This window comes from Pantherophis guttatus, chromosome 6, assembly GCF_059756535.1.
Source record: "Pantherophis guttatus breed Tessera chromosome 6, ASM5975653v1, whole genome shotgun sequence".
Taxonomy (NCBI): domain Eukaryota; kingdom Metazoa; phylum Chordata; class Lepidosauria; order Squamata; family Colubridae; genus Pantherophis; species Pantherophis guttatus.
In genome coordinates this window covers 68,787,428-68,806,916 of record NC_142068.1, presented here as the reverse complement: position 1 = coordinate 68,806,916, position 19,489 = coordinate 68,787,428, and the positions used below count along the sequence as shown (strand labels likewise).

The 19,489-nt window shown below is 43.3% G+C and overlaps 1 protein-coding gene across 8 annotated transcripts in view; it reads right to left on the bottom strand.

Annotated features, from left to right (window-relative positions):
• Positions 1-3,026: 3,026 nt before the first annotated feature.
• The window catches only part of EXOC6 (exocyst complex component 6), a 114,448-nt gene continuing 97,985 nt past the window's right edge, over positions 3,027-19,489 (bottom strand). For 4 of the 8 annotated variants that reach the window (XM_034430430.3, XM_034430428.3, XM_034430434.2 and 1 more), the window contains 3 exons: positions 5,576-5,688; positions 4,640-4,651; positions 3,027-3,991 (listed from right to left, as the gene is read on the bottom strand). In XM_034430430.3, the coding sequence (XP_034286321.2) occupies positions 3,859-3,991; positions 4,640-4,651; positions 5,576-5,688 (258 nt within the window). In that variant the 3' untranslated portion in view covers positions 3,027-3,858. The remainder of the gene's footprint in view (positions 3,992-4,639; positions 4,652-5,575; positions 5,689-19,489) is intronic. The other 4 variants (XM_034430432.3, XM_034430429.3, XM_034430433.2 and 1 more) reach the window with 1 other exon arrangement.

Here is a 19,489-nt window from a genome sequence, read left to right as displayed (position 1 = left end):
CTCCCTCCCTCTTTCCTTCCTTCCTTCCTCCCTCTTTCCTTCCTCCCTCCCTCCCTCCTTCCCTCCCTCATTCCTTCCTTCCTCCCTCTTTCCTTCCTTCCTTCCTCTCTCCCTCCTTCCCTCCTCCCTCTTTCCTTCCTTCCTTCCTCCCTTTTTCCTCCCTCCCTTCCTTCATTTCCCGAGCCAGCTGTCCACGAACCGCCCCGCATGCCCTACCCATGACCGAGCGAGGCTTCGCGGAGTCCCGCGCGGCCTCCCTTTGCTCCCCTCGGTGTTTTTAATTGTGCTTTGCTTGGGCCTTTATAGAGCTCCGCCGACCCACCTTCGCGGATGACGTCGCCGCTTGATATTCAAAGCGGGGCCCGAAACGGCTGCGATTGGCGCCCGGGAGGGTCCGCCAGGAACGGAGTGGGGAATGGAGGGGAGCGGGTGGGGGGGCGGCTTTCGTCTTCTGGGCGAGCGTGGGAGCATCACCCAGGTATAAGCCACAGCGGAGTCTCCCTCCTGCGGTTCCACGTCAAGGGCAACCTCTAGCCACGGAGGCGAAGGACCTCTCCTGCCCCCCCCCCACACAGGTGGCCCGCTGGGGGCTCAAACACTCCGCTTGCCTCTTGTCCGAGAGCTAGCTAGGCTGCTCCGATTCCTCAAACTGTGGTCGTGTCTGGGGGAGGGAAGGGGGGGGTCTCCCAAAGTTCTCCCGTCACTGCTAGCCACAATTACGGGGAACAAAGCCCAACATCCATTAGCTGAGGTTAAAATCCCCAGGGGAAGAAAATGCAAGGTGGAACCAGGTTAAATTTGCAACCCATTCGAGAGAATGGCATAGCATAGCATAGCATAGCATGGAATAACTTTATTGTCACCTTTGAATGTGCACTAATTGGCATACATTAAAAACGAATTGTTTTAATTTGAGGCTGTCCACCCCAGATGCAAGGGGGCAAGACTAAAAAAAGAAGCCCCGCATCTCTTATTGGGAGCTGAGCTCCACCGATTTCTTTAGGAGGCCTGACTAAATTTAGAGGAAAGCGTTAAGGGAGCCGCCCCGCCTAAGCCAGAGATGTTGGGAGTGCAATTCCCACCAGTCGGCTCAGAAAAGGAGATTGGGAAAAGGAGCCGATTTCCAGTTGAAGGCAGCGTTGCAAGAAAGAACGTAGGATTCGTGTCGGTCATGTCCGCTTTCAGGATACTCCATTTCCAGTCTTGGACCCTGGCTATGCTCTGTAGCCACGAAGGTTACAAAGGGAAGGTACTTTCTCAGAATTAATAAAGACCAAGGCGGATTCCTCACAGCGAGTGATTTACAGCCATTTAGGGTGTCGCCCTCCCATCGAAATAACGATCTCGAGGTTAGCTTTACGATTCCACGGTGCAGGCAGAGTAGAAGAGGTTGTAAACCACTAGTTACGAAATGCCTCCAGATTTTAAGCCGGTCAAACAAGCAAAAAAACTCGAAACAAACTAGGACGTTTGGCGAATGGAGGTTTCGTTTGGAGAAACTGACTGGATCCTCGCATCCCGCTAAACTTGAGCATCATCTCTTTTCCCTGAGCCACACGATTGGTTTGTTTAACTTTGATTCGGCGCGTCGTGTGAACCCAACTATTTTGATGATGCAGATTGAAACGACAAAGGGGGCTTCTTCCCTCGATCCCTCCTAGGCGAGCAGTTGCCTGAGCCACGCGAACCAGGTTGCTCTGATCGAGATGAAGAATTGGGGACCACTTGATAGCTATTGACTTCTCACGCAGCTGAGTATCATCCGACTAGGCTATCGGTCTCAAGGATGCCCGGTCACAGCCTAAAGGTTTATTTTCTGAGATAAAGATTCCCTTCAGGAATCCGACGATAACCAGCGCGCTCCTCCGGGTTACCCGCAAGAAAGGCGGAGGGGATCTGAAGTCTTGGTCAGCTGGAATTCGCTTCGTACCGGCCAACCGGGGACCTTCTAGTGGGGGTCGGCTGCAACCCGCACATGACCTCCGCGGGAAGGTCTCTGCCCCTCAGAGCTTCCACTTTCGAGCTGGGATCCAGACCTTGGGATGCAGAGGGCTGCTGTATGTGCCAGAGCGAAAGGCTGGGGGTCTTAATCGCAAAACCCCGCTTCTCTCAAAGCTGCTTTTTCAAGAGGCAATTGGACCTGTCTGGTTTTTCTTTGAAGACGTTTGGCTCAGAACTGAAGAAGCTTCTTGGATGAGAAGCGAAACGTCTTCAAGGAAAAACAAAGAAAGTCCAGCTGCCTCTTGGAAAAAAAAAGGCATTCTTTGGGGCAAGCATGACCCGGATGATTGAGAATCTCCACAGGACGCTCTTCACCCTGGATGCCACAGCCTTGGCTTGGCGTACCTCCGAGGCGTCAAGTCCTCAGTCCGCCTACCAGCAAGTCGGTTCGGAGCGGCTTTGGGCCAAGAATATGCGCCACTCCGAAGCGCAAAGGCGTCACGGGAAGCCAAGTTCGCAACTGGTGCCCGGTCCCACGTCAGCCGGAGAAGACAAGCAGGCAACACCCATCGACTTGAGCCAAGTATATAGTCAAAGATGGGGACGTTGCTGACCTGACCCCCCCTCCTCTCCCCTAGCAAATCACAATTCGCACCAGACTCCTAAACCTCTCATTGTTACACCCTAAAGAGCGTTGCCGTTTCCCGGAAGAGGGAAGAGGACCCCTTAACTCCCTCGCAAAAGACCTCAGATTCCCTCTCCTCCAAAAGGATGCCCGAGGCGCGGCTGGATCTCTCCGCCATCGGCTTCCACCTGAGCATACTGATCCGCCGGGCAGCTGCTCCATCCCGTCCCTAAATCCCAGGAAGGAAAACCAAAAGCTTTCATCTTTGCCGCAGGGGAAAGATGCTCCTCTGCCTCTGAAAGTCGCATCTTGGCGGATCTGGAAAGAGCCGCCAGCCGTTCAGCACCGAAGGAAACGTATAATCCGCTGGAGAAAACCTGCCCGGGGACTTTTGCCCGTAGCGTGTGGCCGGCGCATCCAGCGGCACAGCTAAAGGAAGTTCTGGGTTTACACGAAGGAGTTCAGCAGGACCATCAAATAATTTAATCAGCGGCGAGGCATGGGAAGAAAGTGGACATTCTTTATAAGTCCCATAGTTATGGGGCGTTCCCTTTATGATACATTCGCTTGTCTTTCCAGCAAGGACGCTCCCTGGCAGAAGCTGGGCACCCTGGATTCAGGAAACACCCCCTCCCCGTGCCCCCACATCCAACACGGGCCGATCTCCCGGAGATAAAATCGAAGGGCGCCGGAGGCTGCTTTCCAAAGTCAAAATCGGTTCGGGACACCATCGGGACTGAGTTCGAGTTAGGTAGTTTAAAGGGTACTACAAAATAGCTCCCCGCACTTTGGCTTCCCCCCCCCACACACACACCTGGGAAAAAAAAGGGGGAGAAATTCTGATGTCAGGATTACTTAAGGCTTACAACATACAAATATAATGCGGAAATAGGGAAGCAGAGGGGCAAGTAGGAAATGTCCGAGTTGAGAAAAATCGCTGGTCGGAAAATGGGACCTTGGAGCAGAAAACACTAAATGGCCTTTTGGGGACTGGGGGGGGGGGGGGAAGAGGGAGGATGTTGAGGTCTTCTCCGAAGATCGTATTTACACAATTAAGTACGGCAGAGGCAGCCCGGCGTTTGGCCTTGGCCAACAAAGGCCCGCTTCCCCCTTGGCAAGGCCTGGCCTCCTTTTCAAGGGCTGCAATGCAGGGCAAGGGGTCCTTTCCTTCGGCCGGTCCCTTCCAGGGCCTCCTTCTCGTTCTCCGTCAAATCAGCGGCCCTTTCACCGGAACCAGCTTCGCGGGAGCCCGGCTCGCCGGCGGGGTGGGGTGAGGTGGGGCGGGGCCGCTTTCACGGGTGCTGGGCGATGCAGTTGGCCAAGCCCCGGAGCTGCCGCACCACCGTCTCGATCAGCTTCTGTTTGTCGCGGTCGTTCTTGCGGAACTGAGCAAAAAGGTGGTTCTTTTTGTTGACGTCTTTCATCCTGAAAAGGGAAGCCGAGAAAAAGAGAAGGTCAAGGGAGCTCTTGGGAGAACCCCGCACGAGGCCCACTTCACGAACCCACGCTGGGGGTTCTTCCAGCCTCCAACCAGAAAGCGTGGAAGCCCAGAAGCGGCTTCCAGGAAGGGAAGGTTGGAGGGTTGGAGAAGGACGTGCCTTTCAAGGTAAGCCAGATCTCTCCTTAGTTCGTTCTAAGACCGACGAGAGTTAGGCGTTTTGGGGGGGTTCACTACCTCGGAAGGCTTGAGCCCCTCTGCTTCTTGGGGGAAATAATTAGGATGACTTGGAGATCGCCCCAATTCGGCCTATCAGCCTCGGAAATGCCTTGAAAGAGGCCAGTTCAATAAGGCGACTATTTCTATCCGAAACTCACAAGTTTCCAGTGCTGAGGAGGGAGAAGCTGTAGCTGCAAGAGGTCTGCATGCAGCCCCCAGCAAAGAAAAAAAACAAAAACAAAACCGAAGCACAAGGCAAGATCTCTTCTAAAGAGCAGGAAACCCACCCCCTCCCCGCTCCATTATACAAAGAACCATCCAAAGTTTGGCTCTTTCCACGAAACTTCCCAAGAGTTCTTCTAAACTGAATCCTGGGGAATTGATTCAGGATCAAAACGAATCGAAACAATGCTTACCCTCGGTGGACTCTGCCAAACGTCCCGGCGTTGCAAGCAGGAGAGAAAGTTGGGGGGAGGGAGGGAGAGAAAGAGAGAAAGAGAGAGAGCGCAAACCAGTTAGCAAACGGCAAAATCCCACCTACCTGTAGAAAATACCCGGGAACGTCTGGAGAGAACATCGCAGCCACAAATCAGACACACACACACACTTATTTATTTATTGGTTCGATAAACTTGCGTTTATCTTTCCGTTTTAGACAGCATAGCTAAATCTTTATTCTCTCGCGCTCTTTTTAATTTTTAAAGTTTTTTTTTTTTTTTTAATGACAATTTGAGGAACAGCCGAGCTACCGACCACCTTATCCAGGTCTGGTAGTTCGTCTTGTTTTTAACCAGATGATCAATAATTTGCCGAGTCCGGATCCAAAGGACTTCGAAAGGCAGCTACCCATTGATTTGCTAATTGAGCCAAAGAAAGGGGCGGGGGCGGGGAGGCAAACCGAAAGGGATACTGGAGATCAGAAAGAGGGAGAAGGTCAGCTGAAGAGCAAAAGCGTCTCAGAAAGCCCCGATGCGAAGGCAAAGAAAGCGCGTCCTTCGTGAGCTCTGGAGACCCCAGCGGGCCCCCCACAGTCTATTTCAAAGACTGGGGTTGGGGTGGGTGGGAAGAAGGGTGTTTTCTTGTTTGCTATTCCGGCAGACGCAGGACAAGAGGCGCTCCTCCCGCAAACCTTCCTAACCGGCTGCTCGGCCAACCGCTCGGTGCAGACCCCGCAGTTCTAGGCTTCTGGAGGGAACGGCTGGCTCTTCTCGGGGTGGGTGGGTGCTTATCTTAATAGTGTTTTTTTAAAAGGGGGAACGTCTGACGTCTGGGAAAGCAGAAAGGCTAAACGGAGGATGGGGGTCTCCTCCAGCGCAGCCCGCGCAAAGCCGCAGCTCTCCGCGACCACTTACTTCTCCAAAAGGGCCAAAGCTGTGCTGGGGTTGACGCGCAGGTACTTGGAGCCGGGCTGCCCGTAATCGGCCAGGTAAGTCGACCAGTCCCACACCATGAAGAGATCCAGGAGCTGCGGCAGACAAAGCGACAGAGAAGGATCAGGTCAAGGCCACCTTCGGCGGCTTCATCTGGACGAACCTACCGCACACACACACAGCCCCCAACCAGGTTTCCCGTTCCTCCCTGCAAATTGCACGACCCTGAGTCCGAGGCAGTCGGGAAAGCGAAGGGAAGAGAATCCCCCAGGAATCCATTCATTTCAAATCCCTCTTTCTGGATGCCTCTTTCGCTGCTGCAAACATGCTTAAGGGTGCATTAAAACTTCGCGAGGGACCAAGAACCCGATGCTGAGGATGAACAGCCGGGCGAGATTTGCCTCCGGCCCCTCTTCTCCCCCTTCCCGCTCCCCCCCGCCCCCCCCCCCCACAGTTCTTTCCCGGGTTCAGAATCTGCCACTGGAGCTGCCCTCCAATCCCGACGTAATCTCTTAAAAGCCGGGGTGACTCTGGCAGGAAAGCGGCAGCCCCGTCTTCAATTTGAAGTCCTAATCCCCGCTAAACCACTTAAACCCGGACTTCCGAGCCGCGGCTCTGCATTGTTTCAGGCTCTCGACCCCCCTGGCCTGAGACTTGGGCGCGGATCAGAGCCTCCACCGGCTTCGCTCACCCACCCACCCACCCACTCCCGCCCCGCAAACCCCCCATCCCGGCGGTTCCTGCGAGGTGGTTTGTTTTGATTTCGCCCCGAGCCGAGCTCGCTGGAGGCGGCCGGGACGCTCTCGCCGGGGCCTTTATCTCGTAATTATGGGGCTCGACGCGCGATTTCCTCTCCGCCTTAATCCGACGCTGCCTGAAAGGGGGAAGGAGTTGGGAACGGCAGCCCGAAGCGGCAGTAAGCAGCGCGATCCCGCCGCCTCGGGGGGCAGCTGACGCTTCCCCAACCCCTCCGCTGGCTTTGCGGAGCTCCGGCTTGCACGGCGAGATCGGATTTCCCACGGCCTCCCACGCGATCGCCCTTCACGCGCGGAGATCGGAGGGCAGGGAAGGGAAGGGGGCCGGCTGAGCCGTCTTGGGCACCCCCGCGCTGAAACGGATCCCTCTGAACCGAGGGAAGGAGAAACGGGGGGAAAGCGGCCTTTGGATCCTATCGCTCGGAGTTCGTCGCGATATATGCTCCGTTTTCCCAGACACGAATGAAGGAGGATCACAATTTTTATAAGTTTTCTTCCTTTCCCCACGGAAAAGGCCAACAGGCTGCCTAACCCTAAAAAAGGGAGCGCATAGAATTCTATGCGCATATGGGCATAGAAAACACACAACGCATCTTTTTAAAAAGACATTATATCTCTATTACTCAGTGTGGGTCTACTGGCCAACTCACTAGTTTGTATCCATTTCAGTGTGATTTTTCTGAATTGCTAGCTAAGCTACTCCACTGTCTCCCCTGTATCTGTTCGTGGGAGGCTCTTTAATTAAAATTTCAGTGCTACAGAGAAAAAAGGCCCTTAAAACACGGATTCCTCTTATTTAATTTTTATACTTAAATCCTTTTTAGGTGGAAGGAGTAAGCTGGCACCAAACAGGTGTCAGTAAATCAATAAGGAGAATGTGATTGAACCCACAACTTAGGCAGCCCTGGATGTTGCTTTAAGATGACATTGTGTTTCTTTGTCAGTAGAAACTTCCATTCATTTGTCCCTTTCATATTTTCCAATGCAAGGGGACTAACCGGCCTCAAAGGAGGAAAAACTGGATTGCTAGGTGTGTTCCTATGAGCTCCTGGTGGAAAGATGAGATATAAATCTAATAATAAATATAAACCATCAACACAGTAAGATATTTTTACTGAAAAGAGTGCATAAACCTAAGAGTCCAATGCTTGTACATTTTCCAATCTATCTGAATTTAAGGGTTCAGTCACTCATTACTAGGTCCTTCTTGCTCATATTATGCTTAAGAAAGAGGAGTAATGTTTTTTTACATTGTGATGATGCTAAACTTTCTTATTTAAAATTAAGGCAAGGAGCTCATGGCCCCAAGAATAAATCCTTGTGCACTCCTGAACATTTAATAAACAAAAATAAAAATGAACCACATCATTCCTGCTAGGTGAACAAATACGGTTTGGAACCACATTTTCCTTTCCATTTTTTTTCCTTAGTGGCACTTTTCTGAACCTGCCCCAAGAGAAGCCACCTTTGGCTACCACCTGCCACTGAGTGCACCATCAGGAGCTCTTGAAAGCCACAAGGAGAAGTCTAAACTGGTTGGAATGACCCATGGCTCAATCCCCTTCCATAGGGACCACTACAGCACCCTCTGCATGAGGGCCCCAGCAAAAAGGGATTGAAGCAGAAACTGCCACCAGTGTGAGAGGCAGTGTTTGCTTTCTCTCCTTGGCTTTATGGTTCACCTGCCTGGTTGAATGGCTCTGGCTGCCAGTCTGCTTCTGGGCACAATGGGGCAGGCTACTGGAGTGGCTGCCTCTCCCTACAGAATCCCAATTCCCATAATTAAAGTTCATCTTTGAAAACATTTTCAATACGCAAAGAAGGGGACATGCGTTTCTCTAAGGTGATTTCCATAACCTCTGGGTTTTTTTTATCCTTTTCTGTTCTACTGGGATGATTTAGGTTTTTAAGGTTAAATGCCACATGCACTTCTCCGAAAATAAGACTCCCTGAAAGGCCTGGTACTTACTTTTGAACTGAAACATTTAGGAATGCCCTGTTTTACATTTTAAGACATTCTGGAAGGCTTTTCTGATTTAGAAACTAATGCAGACCATTCATTAACACATCAACAATGCATACTTGGGCACAAACAGGCCCCACTGAACTGGACAAAGCTTCCTTCCAGAGAAGCAAATGAAAATTGTAACCAGAAGAAGTTAGTAATACACTCATAACCTATTGACATACCACTGATACTTGTCTAAATATATACTTGTCACCAACGTTCTTCAAAACATGCTACTACACTTAAGCCATGGACTATTTGCTCTTGGCCCAGGTCTAGTTGACCATATCTCACCAGGTTTATTTGGGGCAGTCATTCTCAGTCTGGCCTACTTGACAGGGTGGTTCTAGGGCAGTGGGTCTCAACCTTCCTAATGCCGCGACCCTTTAATACAGTTCCTCATGTTGTGGTGACCCCCAACCATACAATTATTCCTAAAACCATTGAAAATATGTGTTTTCTGATGGTCTTAGGCAACCCCTGTGAAAAGGTTGTTCGACCCCCAAAGGGGTCCCGACCACAGGTTGAGAACCACTGTTCTAGGGAAAAGTGAGAGGATGGAACATTATGTATTCTACCTGGAGTTTCTGAATAAAAGGCTGAATAGAAATCCAAATAATAAATAATAAATGAAAACCTGAAGAGTAAATCCCCTTGGAAGCCTATGGGAGAAGCTTAAACAGGGAAATACTACAGCTATCAATGCTGTTCCTCCATAACTCTCATTAGGAGTATGCTGAATAGGCAATCAGATTTCAGCAAAACCCAGTTCTATAGCAATTGTATAAGACGTTCATATGCAATCCACTTTTCTATTGTAATATTTCTTTTCCACTTTGCCATATCTGTACTTAATAAGTGGACAAAATAATTTTTTTAACCAACATTGATTAATGTTACGGGTTCCTAAAATTATCATTTTTCAAATAGATCAGTTAATTGTCACTGATGAATGGGAGGCTTCAAGCTAGCAAAATATATTTTGTTTCTCATTTATACAAAGCGGCATGCTACAGACATTCAAAGATCTTTGATAACTTCATTAAAACATCCACGATTTTTACACATCAGCTAAATATTAGTATAAAGTTATTTTGTCATCCTTTTCATCTTATAAGACATTATATATTCTCCAGATGTATCTTTTTTCTGGTACTGATTTATTGTTTTCCTTTTTCAATTATTATTTATTAAATGTACGAATATAATAGGAAAAAGTAAGAAAAAATAGGAAAACAAGTTGTAAATAGAGGTTTACAACCATTCTAAAATTTAAAAGAAAAGTTTTCCAACTGATATGGATATAAATATAGATATTATAATATTTTACATCAATTTGAACATTGAAATAAATATTAACATAAATTACTATTAACATCAGACTATTGCAGCTGCAACTTGCAGCTGTAACCAACAAGGTTCAGTTTATAAATTATAAAACAAGAAAAGGAAAAAAACATTAAGTTTTATCTAAGCTGGAAAAAAAAATGAATTTAGCAGTTCAGAAGAAAGGAAAAGAAAAACATAAATGTTATACTCTTATATTAAGAGAAAATCAAACTTTGGATATGGTATGAACACCTTTGTAGGATTCCATTAATGTTCCATCGTTACATACCAATTATTTTGTTTAAATTCTGTATCCATTTGATCTTAAAATCCTTAACTTGTTCATTTTCTGAACTGTACTGCAATAAATTCCTTTAAATGTTCTAAATCCTGTGTGACAAAATTTTCCAAATTCAGTCAAATCTCTTGTTTCTCCTTGCTTTTTGTTATTCCTTTAGGACTATATTGCTTATTTGTAGATTTGGAAACCAGTGTGATTCAATGACTACTGCATTTTAAAGAATCTCAAAGGACTTCATCATTATTTTATTAATAATTCTTTTATTTGATGAGTGACTACTAATAATTTTTTTTCTGTACACTCTCCTTCATGAATAAAGATCAGAACAAGAGGTGATAAGTGTAGTCTAATTCTTTTTCTGTATTTATCTCATAGTTTTAAAATGCTAATTAGTGAATAAGTTGAATTCCTGTGCAGACCATCTGAAAGTCCTGCCCTTTCCACAGAAGCAATCTAGCCAAAAGATTAAGTCACATTTGAATCTGAGCCAATCTTTGCATCAAACTGGAAAGTGTTAGCATTGGGACAGTGGAGGTGCTTATTTAAAGCAATGATGAGTTGCACTAACTTCTTTAACCTCTCCTCCCAGTTATACCCAATTGGGAGAACTGGGGACAAGTTCTGAGGAAAATATGATCTGTCTATCATGAAAGGATTTATTCCAGTATACGTCATTCTAAGAATATTCTAGAAAACATCAAATAATGCTATTGAGTTAACTATGAAAACTCAAAAATTACTTCTAGCAAATCAACAAATTTGCTAGTTGGCAAGGGAACATTTTTCAAATTGTTCAATTCTTGGCATGATTGATCTCAGATATACAAAAACATATCGATCCTTAAGTAATAGCAAAACAAAATTCTTAAAATCAATAGCAGATATGCTTTACTCAACTTCTAATGTCATCACCAGATTAGAGCTAGGCTGTATCTCACTTAAAGCCTGGACAAGATTATAGCTAAGATTCTGGGCAAAACAAATCATTCAGGGAAACCTCATTGATACCTCTCTTTCCTCGTTCAATCTACTCTGAAAAAACAAATAGACCAAGATTTGAGACAGTATGAACTGTCAATACCAGCCCTACTTGCTTTGAGTCTAGAAAAAACCTTGGTAGAACTTAAGCAAAGGGTATGGATTTAGACATTCAGGTAGACAGAGCCAAACTTTCCCATCTCCTTTTAGATGAATTGCTCTCCCCTCCTGGACCTCCCCAATTATTTCTATAAGATTCTGTGTGCCTTACACAGAAGGGTCTTCTCCCTGCCCATAGAGATGCTCTCCTTATTAGGGTGACAGCTGCTCCATACGCCAAATTCTTGAGTATGTATTTGCTCAAGTACATAGGTTGAGTCTTTTTTACACAACCTTATCAAGTGCCCGCTGTACTCTCACCGGCAACCAGAGCTAATACACCCCCTTTGAGACTGTCAGATTTCACTCCTGAAGAGAAGATTGAGATATTCTTACTAAACGACCATTTACCCAGGGGTTTTGAAGGCAGAAGCAAAATTTTTATCTAGAGTCTTATTTTATACAAACCATTTAATATCTCCAGTGAACTGCTAATTTTATAGGCTTCTTCTTACATACATACCGTATTTTTCGGAGTATAAGATGCACGTTAAGTTTTTGGGGAGGAAAACAAGAAAAAAAAAATTCTGCCTCTGCCTACCAGCATCCATCAGTATTCATCTGGCTAGCATCCTAGTCAGAGTTAAAGTATTTTGTTCATGTCAGAAAAAAAGGTCAATATGAAGACGTCAGTATATAAGGGTTCATGAATTGGAATAGACATGGTAACAGGTAACAGCTGGGCATGTCTTAAGTTCACTGATCTGTATATATATGAGTGAACATAAAGTGTTCACATCTATGGCTTTGCCACAAGGTTGCAAAGCTGTAGGATGTAAGTGGGTGCACAAAAAGAAAGTACTGCCCAACAATGAGGTACAATATAAAGCAAGGTTAGTGGCACAAGATTTTTTTACAAAGGAAAAACATACACTATGATGAGGTATTCGCGCCAACTGTAAAGAATGAAAGCATAAGGTTGACATAAGAGTTGACAGCGGCACATGGACATAAAATTTGGCATTTGGATATAACCACAGCATTTCTCAATGCAGAATTAGAAGAAATTTACATAGTTCAAGCACCAGGGTATGAAAGTAAAAAGCCTAACACTGTATATAAATTGAACAAGGCCATTTATGGGCTGAAGCAGTCAGCCAGGAATTTGAATATCTGTTTAGATACTGCATTGAAGGGTCTTGGGTTCAAGAGTTGTAAGGCTGATGGTTGCATATATATTGGAAAGTTACAAGGTGGGGATTGTCAATTATTAGCATTTGGGGATGATCTTTGTTTCATTGCAAAGGATTTGTCACGGTAAAAGAATTTGCTAATCAATTAGAGAAAAAAAATTGAATTAAAAGATTTGGGAGACATGGAAAACTATCTCGGTTTAGAGATACAAAAAACTGAGAAAGGTGGTTACGTTCTCAGTCAAAGAAGGAAAACAGAACAGCTGTTGGAGAGATACAACATGAAGGTTTATAACACTGCTCCAACACCTATGAGCACAGATTTTCACAACAATTTGAGGACAAAAGTGAAGCCTGTGATCAAGAGATATATATCAGTCTGCAATAGGCAGCCTGTTATATCTGTCACAGTGGTCCAGACCAGACATAGCTTATGCAGTAAGCATCTTAAATCGCTTTACTGCTGCACCAATGCAATTGCATTGGATGGGTATAAAAAGGGGGACTTTAATTGGTTGGAAGTCCAGAAAACAAACAAATGTAGCCATTTCTATCGCAGAGGCAGAATTTATTGCTCTATCTGAGCTTTGCTCAGAGGTAAATTGGTTAAAGCTGTTAAAGGATTTAAATGTAAAGTAACTGAAGCTGTAACAGTGTTTGAGAATAATGCTGCTTGCATTAAAATGGCTACAGGTGACAGAGTAAAGAATAGAAGTAAGCATGTGGATATCAAATACTGTAATGTAAGAGAAGCCATCAAATATAAATTAATTAGCTTGCTTCACTGTTCTTCAGAGGACAATCTGGCAGATATAATGACCAAGCCATTGGGTGGAGTGCACCATGGGAAGAATATTAAGTTATTCGGTATTATGTCTATTCCAGTCATGAAGGGAGGAGTGTCAGTATATAAGGGTTCACGAATTGGAATAGACATGGTAACAAGTCAGCCAATGGGGACTGTTTGGTGACCCAGATGGTTCGGACTGTGGGTGTGGCTTAGGTTCACTGATCTGCATATATAATAGTGCTTCTGTGACTCTATAGCTTCTGTGATTATTGATTCTGTACTTCTGGATTCTGAGTTCTGGTTCTGGCTTCTGCTGTATGGTATTGTATATAAAGAAGTTTCTTATATAAACGAATCCTGCTGAATTGTTTACTTGTGTGCTGGTTGGATTGCTGCAAACTCTAACAGAAGAACCCTTACATTCCCAGTAATCAAGAGAAAAATTCAAAAGATAGTCAAGAGAAGGGCCTACCTCTTGAAGAGACTTGGAGAGTCATTATGGTACTGAAATGAAAGCAAATTTATCTTGAACTGTTTGTGTATGTGTGTGCTTCACAATTCACGAAATTAGTCCGACTATATTCAAGGAATCTTACTCGCTAGTTTAAGATTGCTTAATCTACAGATAGAGATCTGCTAATCTCTATCTGTAACAGATAGAGAGTACAAATTCATATCTTCCTCACTGCAACCACACACACACACACACACACACACAAATTGCAGATGTCTCTCATGGCTTCATATATTTCATACGCAAATTGGCACTTGCTTATTTTGCAGAATGGATGTTGTTTGTGCTGGTAATGGAAAGAACAAGGCACTAGGAAAGGCATCCATCCAAGTTATGCCCTCTGCCGTTGGAAGTCCTGCGTCTCACACACAGCTGCAGAGTCAGTCTTGAAGCAAGAGAGGAGACACTGCTTTTGAAAAGGAAGAAAGGGGGGGGGATCAAGATGCCAACTTTAGCAGCCAATGTTCCCCTTTTCATTTATGCAGAATGACAGAATGCACAAGGTCTGTAACACAGAGAGAAGCAAGACAACCACTGAAGCGTCAGCCACTGTGCCCTCTCTCTGACACCCAAAAGAAAGGGAAATGATGTTAGTATCACCAGAGAACATCATCAGCTCCAGAGCAGTGCAGAGTCGACAAAATATTTTATCCCAATCGCGTTCCCTCTAATAATTCTACAATTACCCTGTTTCCCCCAAAATAAGACATTGCCTGGTTCAAAAAAATAAGACATCAGGGTTCAAAAAAATATAAGACGTGGACTTATTTTCAGGGAAACACGGTAGCTGGTTACACTACAATTAATTCCCAAATATTTATTTTAAAGAACACCATAGAAACCAACTTTAAATGCAGCACAGAACCAACTCCTACAAGCACATTAAGTAAGCCATCCAATTATTCGTTCCCTTCCCCACCGGAGGGCAGGGGGGTTATGTTAGGACAACCATCTGAGGAAGATGGAGCAGGAATAGCAGTGAACTATAGTGGTGTACATTTGGGCCTCTGGGCAATGCCACTTCCTTTTTTACTCACCGTTGCAGTTACGTGATGTAGCAATAGACTTACAGATGGGCAAAAGTCACTTGCTATAATGATTCTTTGGAACTATCTTAGTCATTGGTAACATAATTTGGCACTTTGCAGATGTTCCCTCGATGTCAGAGTGATTCGCTATCAGGGAAGGCTGGCAAACAGTATCACTGTTGACAGATGTTTCAAGGAGCATCAAATGAATTTTCTACAGCTAAGTATGAAACATTTTCCCATTTGTTTAGTCTACATAAGGACACTGCAGAGGAGCACACATCTATTCTCTATAAATTCACTGTACTTTGGTTTTACTTATTTAACATTAACACAACTATTTTACATTTTCATAATTTCTGTTTGCAGTGGGTTGTAAAGATAAAAATCCTCCTTCTCCTCGTCCTCCCCACCCCTCTTTCTAGGACAGGGGTGTCAAACTTGCATCGTCACAGCATCATCACGTGATGTATCACAATTTTTTTCCCCCTTCACTAAACTGGGCGTGGCCAGCGCATGACGCATCCAGCCCGTGGGCCGTGAGTTTGACAGCCCTGCTCTAGGACCAAGCCAGTATACATAACACTTCCATTTCCGATTTTATATTCCAAAAACCTTTCTGAAGTGGGTTGGGCAGAGACATGGTTCCCTGCCCAAAGTTAGCCCTCACTGAGAAAACAAATTAGACACTTTTTCATTCTTCTCACGTCTGGTCTGGGCTGAAGTTTACCGTACAAACTATTTTTATAAGTTATTGCTCAACAGGGAACAGATTTGCTGCATTTACTGTAAATGGCAAGCTCTGCTGACAAATATTCTGGATGGATGTCACATAAATATAAGATTGCAAAAGGATTAGTACCTGAGAATTTGAAATAATTACAAATGTAGGAATATATTTACTTTCAGATATTATACCATTAGGCAAAATGCTTGAAACCTACAAGGCTTTTAGCTTATGACTGATGGCTTAATAATCCCCTGAAATGCAGGGAATTGTCAATAGAGCAGAGTGCTAAAGAAATCAATATAAATATAGAAGTCTCTCTTGTAAATGTGTGTCGGTATATGTATACATACAGTATGTGTATGCTAATTTTCTGGAAAGTGATAAATCTGTATGTGATTCTCTCTCTCTCTCTCTGTGTGCGAATGAAAGCCAGACTAGTTCAATGATTAAGGCACTGGACCAGAAAGACTCAGATTCTAGTCCACCCTTAGCACAGAAGACAGCTGAATAACTTAAGACGGTCATTCTTTCTTAACCTTAAAATGGGAAGCAAAAAAATATCTATATAAAGTGGACCGGCATGGGATAAAATGGTCCATAGCCTTTGATGATGATCAGGCCTTCATCTTGCAGTGCTTTGGCTTAAGACAACCATAATGACTCATATCTCAGCAGAAATAAAACCGTACACATGTTTATTTCCAATGAAGCAGAAGAGGATATAATCCTAGGAGGCTGAAATCCTGTAATTAAATATAAAGGTGGAACAGGAAAAGAATTTGAAGGCAAGTTCAATCATATGACAGTTACTTTTGCCAAAAATATACACACCAGCTTACAACTGTTTATAGTGATGCAAAATTTAAAGTTTCAGGCTAACTGTTCCCACAATGGGAATGCAATGCAAGCTTAGCAAGTGGCATTGCCAGTTGAGACAGGGAAACTATGATTACTAAGAGTGTGTCATTTTGCAATTCAGCAATCACTTGGTAGTTGGAAAAATGGCTGTCCTACAACAGTGTACAACATAAACAATCCTGCATGCATGCACACACAAACAATCCTGTGCGCAGACACACACACCCTAACTATACTGCGTAGAATCTAGCAGAAGTCAGTAGTACACCGCTCTGTTGATGCTGATAAGTACATTACTTGTATCAAAGCAAACTTTTGTTGAAATAAATGGAACTAACACGACACGTCGCTATCAGTGGAATCAAAACAGGAATTATTCTGAATCCATTTCATTTCAACAATGTAGTTAAGCTCCTTAAATTATTCATAGGTGGAATAAGCCTGTTTTAAAATAAGATCTGTATAATGTAAGGTATGCAAGCATTCCGCTTGATTAAATTATATTTGAAAATAAGGAAAAGGAGAAATTAGTCATTCTTTCTTGCTGCTGGACAGTCATCTGACACAGCTATTGTAACTGGACCCTGTACTGAATAGATGATCATGACTTTAATGTTCTCTTCTAACTTCTTCCTTCTATGGATAGAAAATAGATACATAGTTTTTGCAAATAATTTCAGCCACCATCCATGACTTCTCAGACTGTCAGGCAATTAGAGAAAGAGGAAAAAATATTTGGAGAAAAGTAATATTTTATTCTATACACCCGTTTGGTGTAATGGTTAAGGCATCAGTCTAGAAACTGGGAGACTGGGAGGTCTAGTCTCATATTGGGTACTAAGCCAGCTGATGATCTTGAGCCAGTCATTTTCTCTCAGCCCCAAGAAGGAGACAATGGCAAACCATTTCGGGGGGGGGGGGGATGTTGATAAGAAAACTGCAGGAACTTGTCCAGGCAGTCTCTGAGAATCAGACACAATTGAATGGAAGAAAAAAAATTATACACAAAGTCCCCTTTAAGGAAACCTTAACTCCAGGTTAAGTTAGTTTTGGTGACTTTGGGGACGTATCCATGTAATTTTTTTCATCAAAGTATAGAAATGGTTTAAGAGCCATGGTGGCGCAGTGGTTAGAATACAGTATTGCAGGCTAATTCTGCCAACTGCCATCAGTTTGATCCTGACCTGCTCAAGGTTGACTCAACTTTTCATCCTTCCGAGGTCGATAAAATAAGGACCCAGGTTGTTGGGGGCAATATGCTTACTCTGTAAACTGCTTGGAAAGGGCTGTAAAGCACTGTGAAGCGATGTATATAAGTCTAAGTGCTATTGCTATTGCTATTGCCTTCTCCTGGAATTTTTTTTTTTTTTACTTTACATCTAACCTGTACTCCTAGTATTCTTTTGTGTTTCTCATCCAAGAACTAAACAGACCTCACCCTGCTTAGTTTCCAAGCCCAATTGATAGTGTGAGATCAAGTTATCAAAACTCATCAGTCCTAGTCAGTAAAAATCTATTAAGACTTACTAGAAATAGTAACATATATGTCTGAACCTTAATCAAATAAATCCATTTTGTATTCCAATTTATCTCTAAGAAACATAGGAAAAGAAAATTCCCCATTTATAAACAGGTCTTTAGAGCCTTTGACTCTGATGCCTCAAAAGTATTTGGGTTATTACTCAAATAGTGCACACTGGAGACAAATAATTTAACTGGTTGAATTAATGGATACATATTATGTTTAAGTACTATCTTTTGAGATTTTTTCCATTCTGCATAAAACCTTATCCCTAGTTACTGCAATTGTTTTCATTCAACTGGTTCAATTTTTCCCTTGAGCATTTAGTTTTAAATATTTAATCCTTCCCTCATTAAAATCCCACTGAAAATGAAAAGGGAAATTCCCCATGTTGGATTTGGGGTTGATGGAAAGTTGCGCTTCATCAATGAAGTATGATGAGATTATAGAAATTGGCAGGCTTTCCTGGCTACACATATTCACTATGTTCCATTAAAATATTTTTCATGCTGCCAGATATTATTTAATGACCTTTGCCGTGTGACAAGATTTCTACCAAATCCTAAAGCTCTACAGCTGGCAAAGATTGTATACACCATGATATATAAACATTTTAAGAAGTTACTTCATTTTTGGCAGAGATGTCTGTGACAATCTAAGTGTAGGACTCCAACTGGAAAAAAAATTGCTCAAAATAAATATTTACTGTTTCAGTTATTGATTATAGTTGGCTATTTAATGTTTAATATGGTAGAACATTTTTGTATATGATTTGTATATCATTTTTTTTTATTTGATTTTTTGGTTTTTATTAAGTTTCTGGTTTGGGTGCCCATTATATTTGCATATCAACAGCTACTGTTTCTACTGCAGAATGCACCAATACTGAGAAACACGTGGTTACAAATTTCCTGGTAACATGATTATACACTTAAATAATTTGATGCTGCAAATACAAAGATAATAAATAATATGTGATTATATTATAGGATCACTTAGGTTGAAAATAATACCATGGATATTCTATCAATCTATCTTTTAGAAGGAAAAAGGTAAATCAAATTCAGCTGCTGGGTGGCCTAGAGACAACATGGAAAGCCTCTTGTATTGTTTATGGAAAGCTTAGAGATAAGTTTAGCGACTGAAATGTTTAATGAAGATTAAATTATATATATATTTAAAACTTGCTCATTCTTAATATGAAAACTTGGGAACTCATTTTTTTCCTGCCCAGTAATGAGTTAACTCTCTGCTATTTAAAGCCTCAAGGAGCCAAGACTGAACCCAGCAGTCAGAACAGTCTCAAAAGAACAAAAGAATATGCGAGAGAAGACATTTGTGTGAGGAATTCCTGTAGCTGACCCCAAGTTATGTGCCCCTGCTATTTGAACCCAATTCACATCTTCAAATGCACCACTCAGCAATTTGGCTGCAAGATAAAAAGGACATTTGTTGCTTACTTTGTGTTTTCGGATTTTTCTTCCTGCCTTGCATTCTTTTAGTTTCTGTTTCCAAATTTGTAGATGTAAAACTAAAATCAGATTTAGATGATTCTGAACAATCATTGTCCATGAGGTTTGAACTAACTAATCAAATATTTTTTAAATTATAATAATTAAAATAAATAATCACATTTTAACATGCAGGTGCCATAGTGCTGATCACTGAAGTCAAAGGAAGACCTTTTTTGGCATCCTTTACAGCTATATATAACCATACATAAAGCCAGTGGGTTCTTATTAAATATAATTTTTCAAGCACAGCCAAGTTCCAGTAACAGCAGAAACCCAT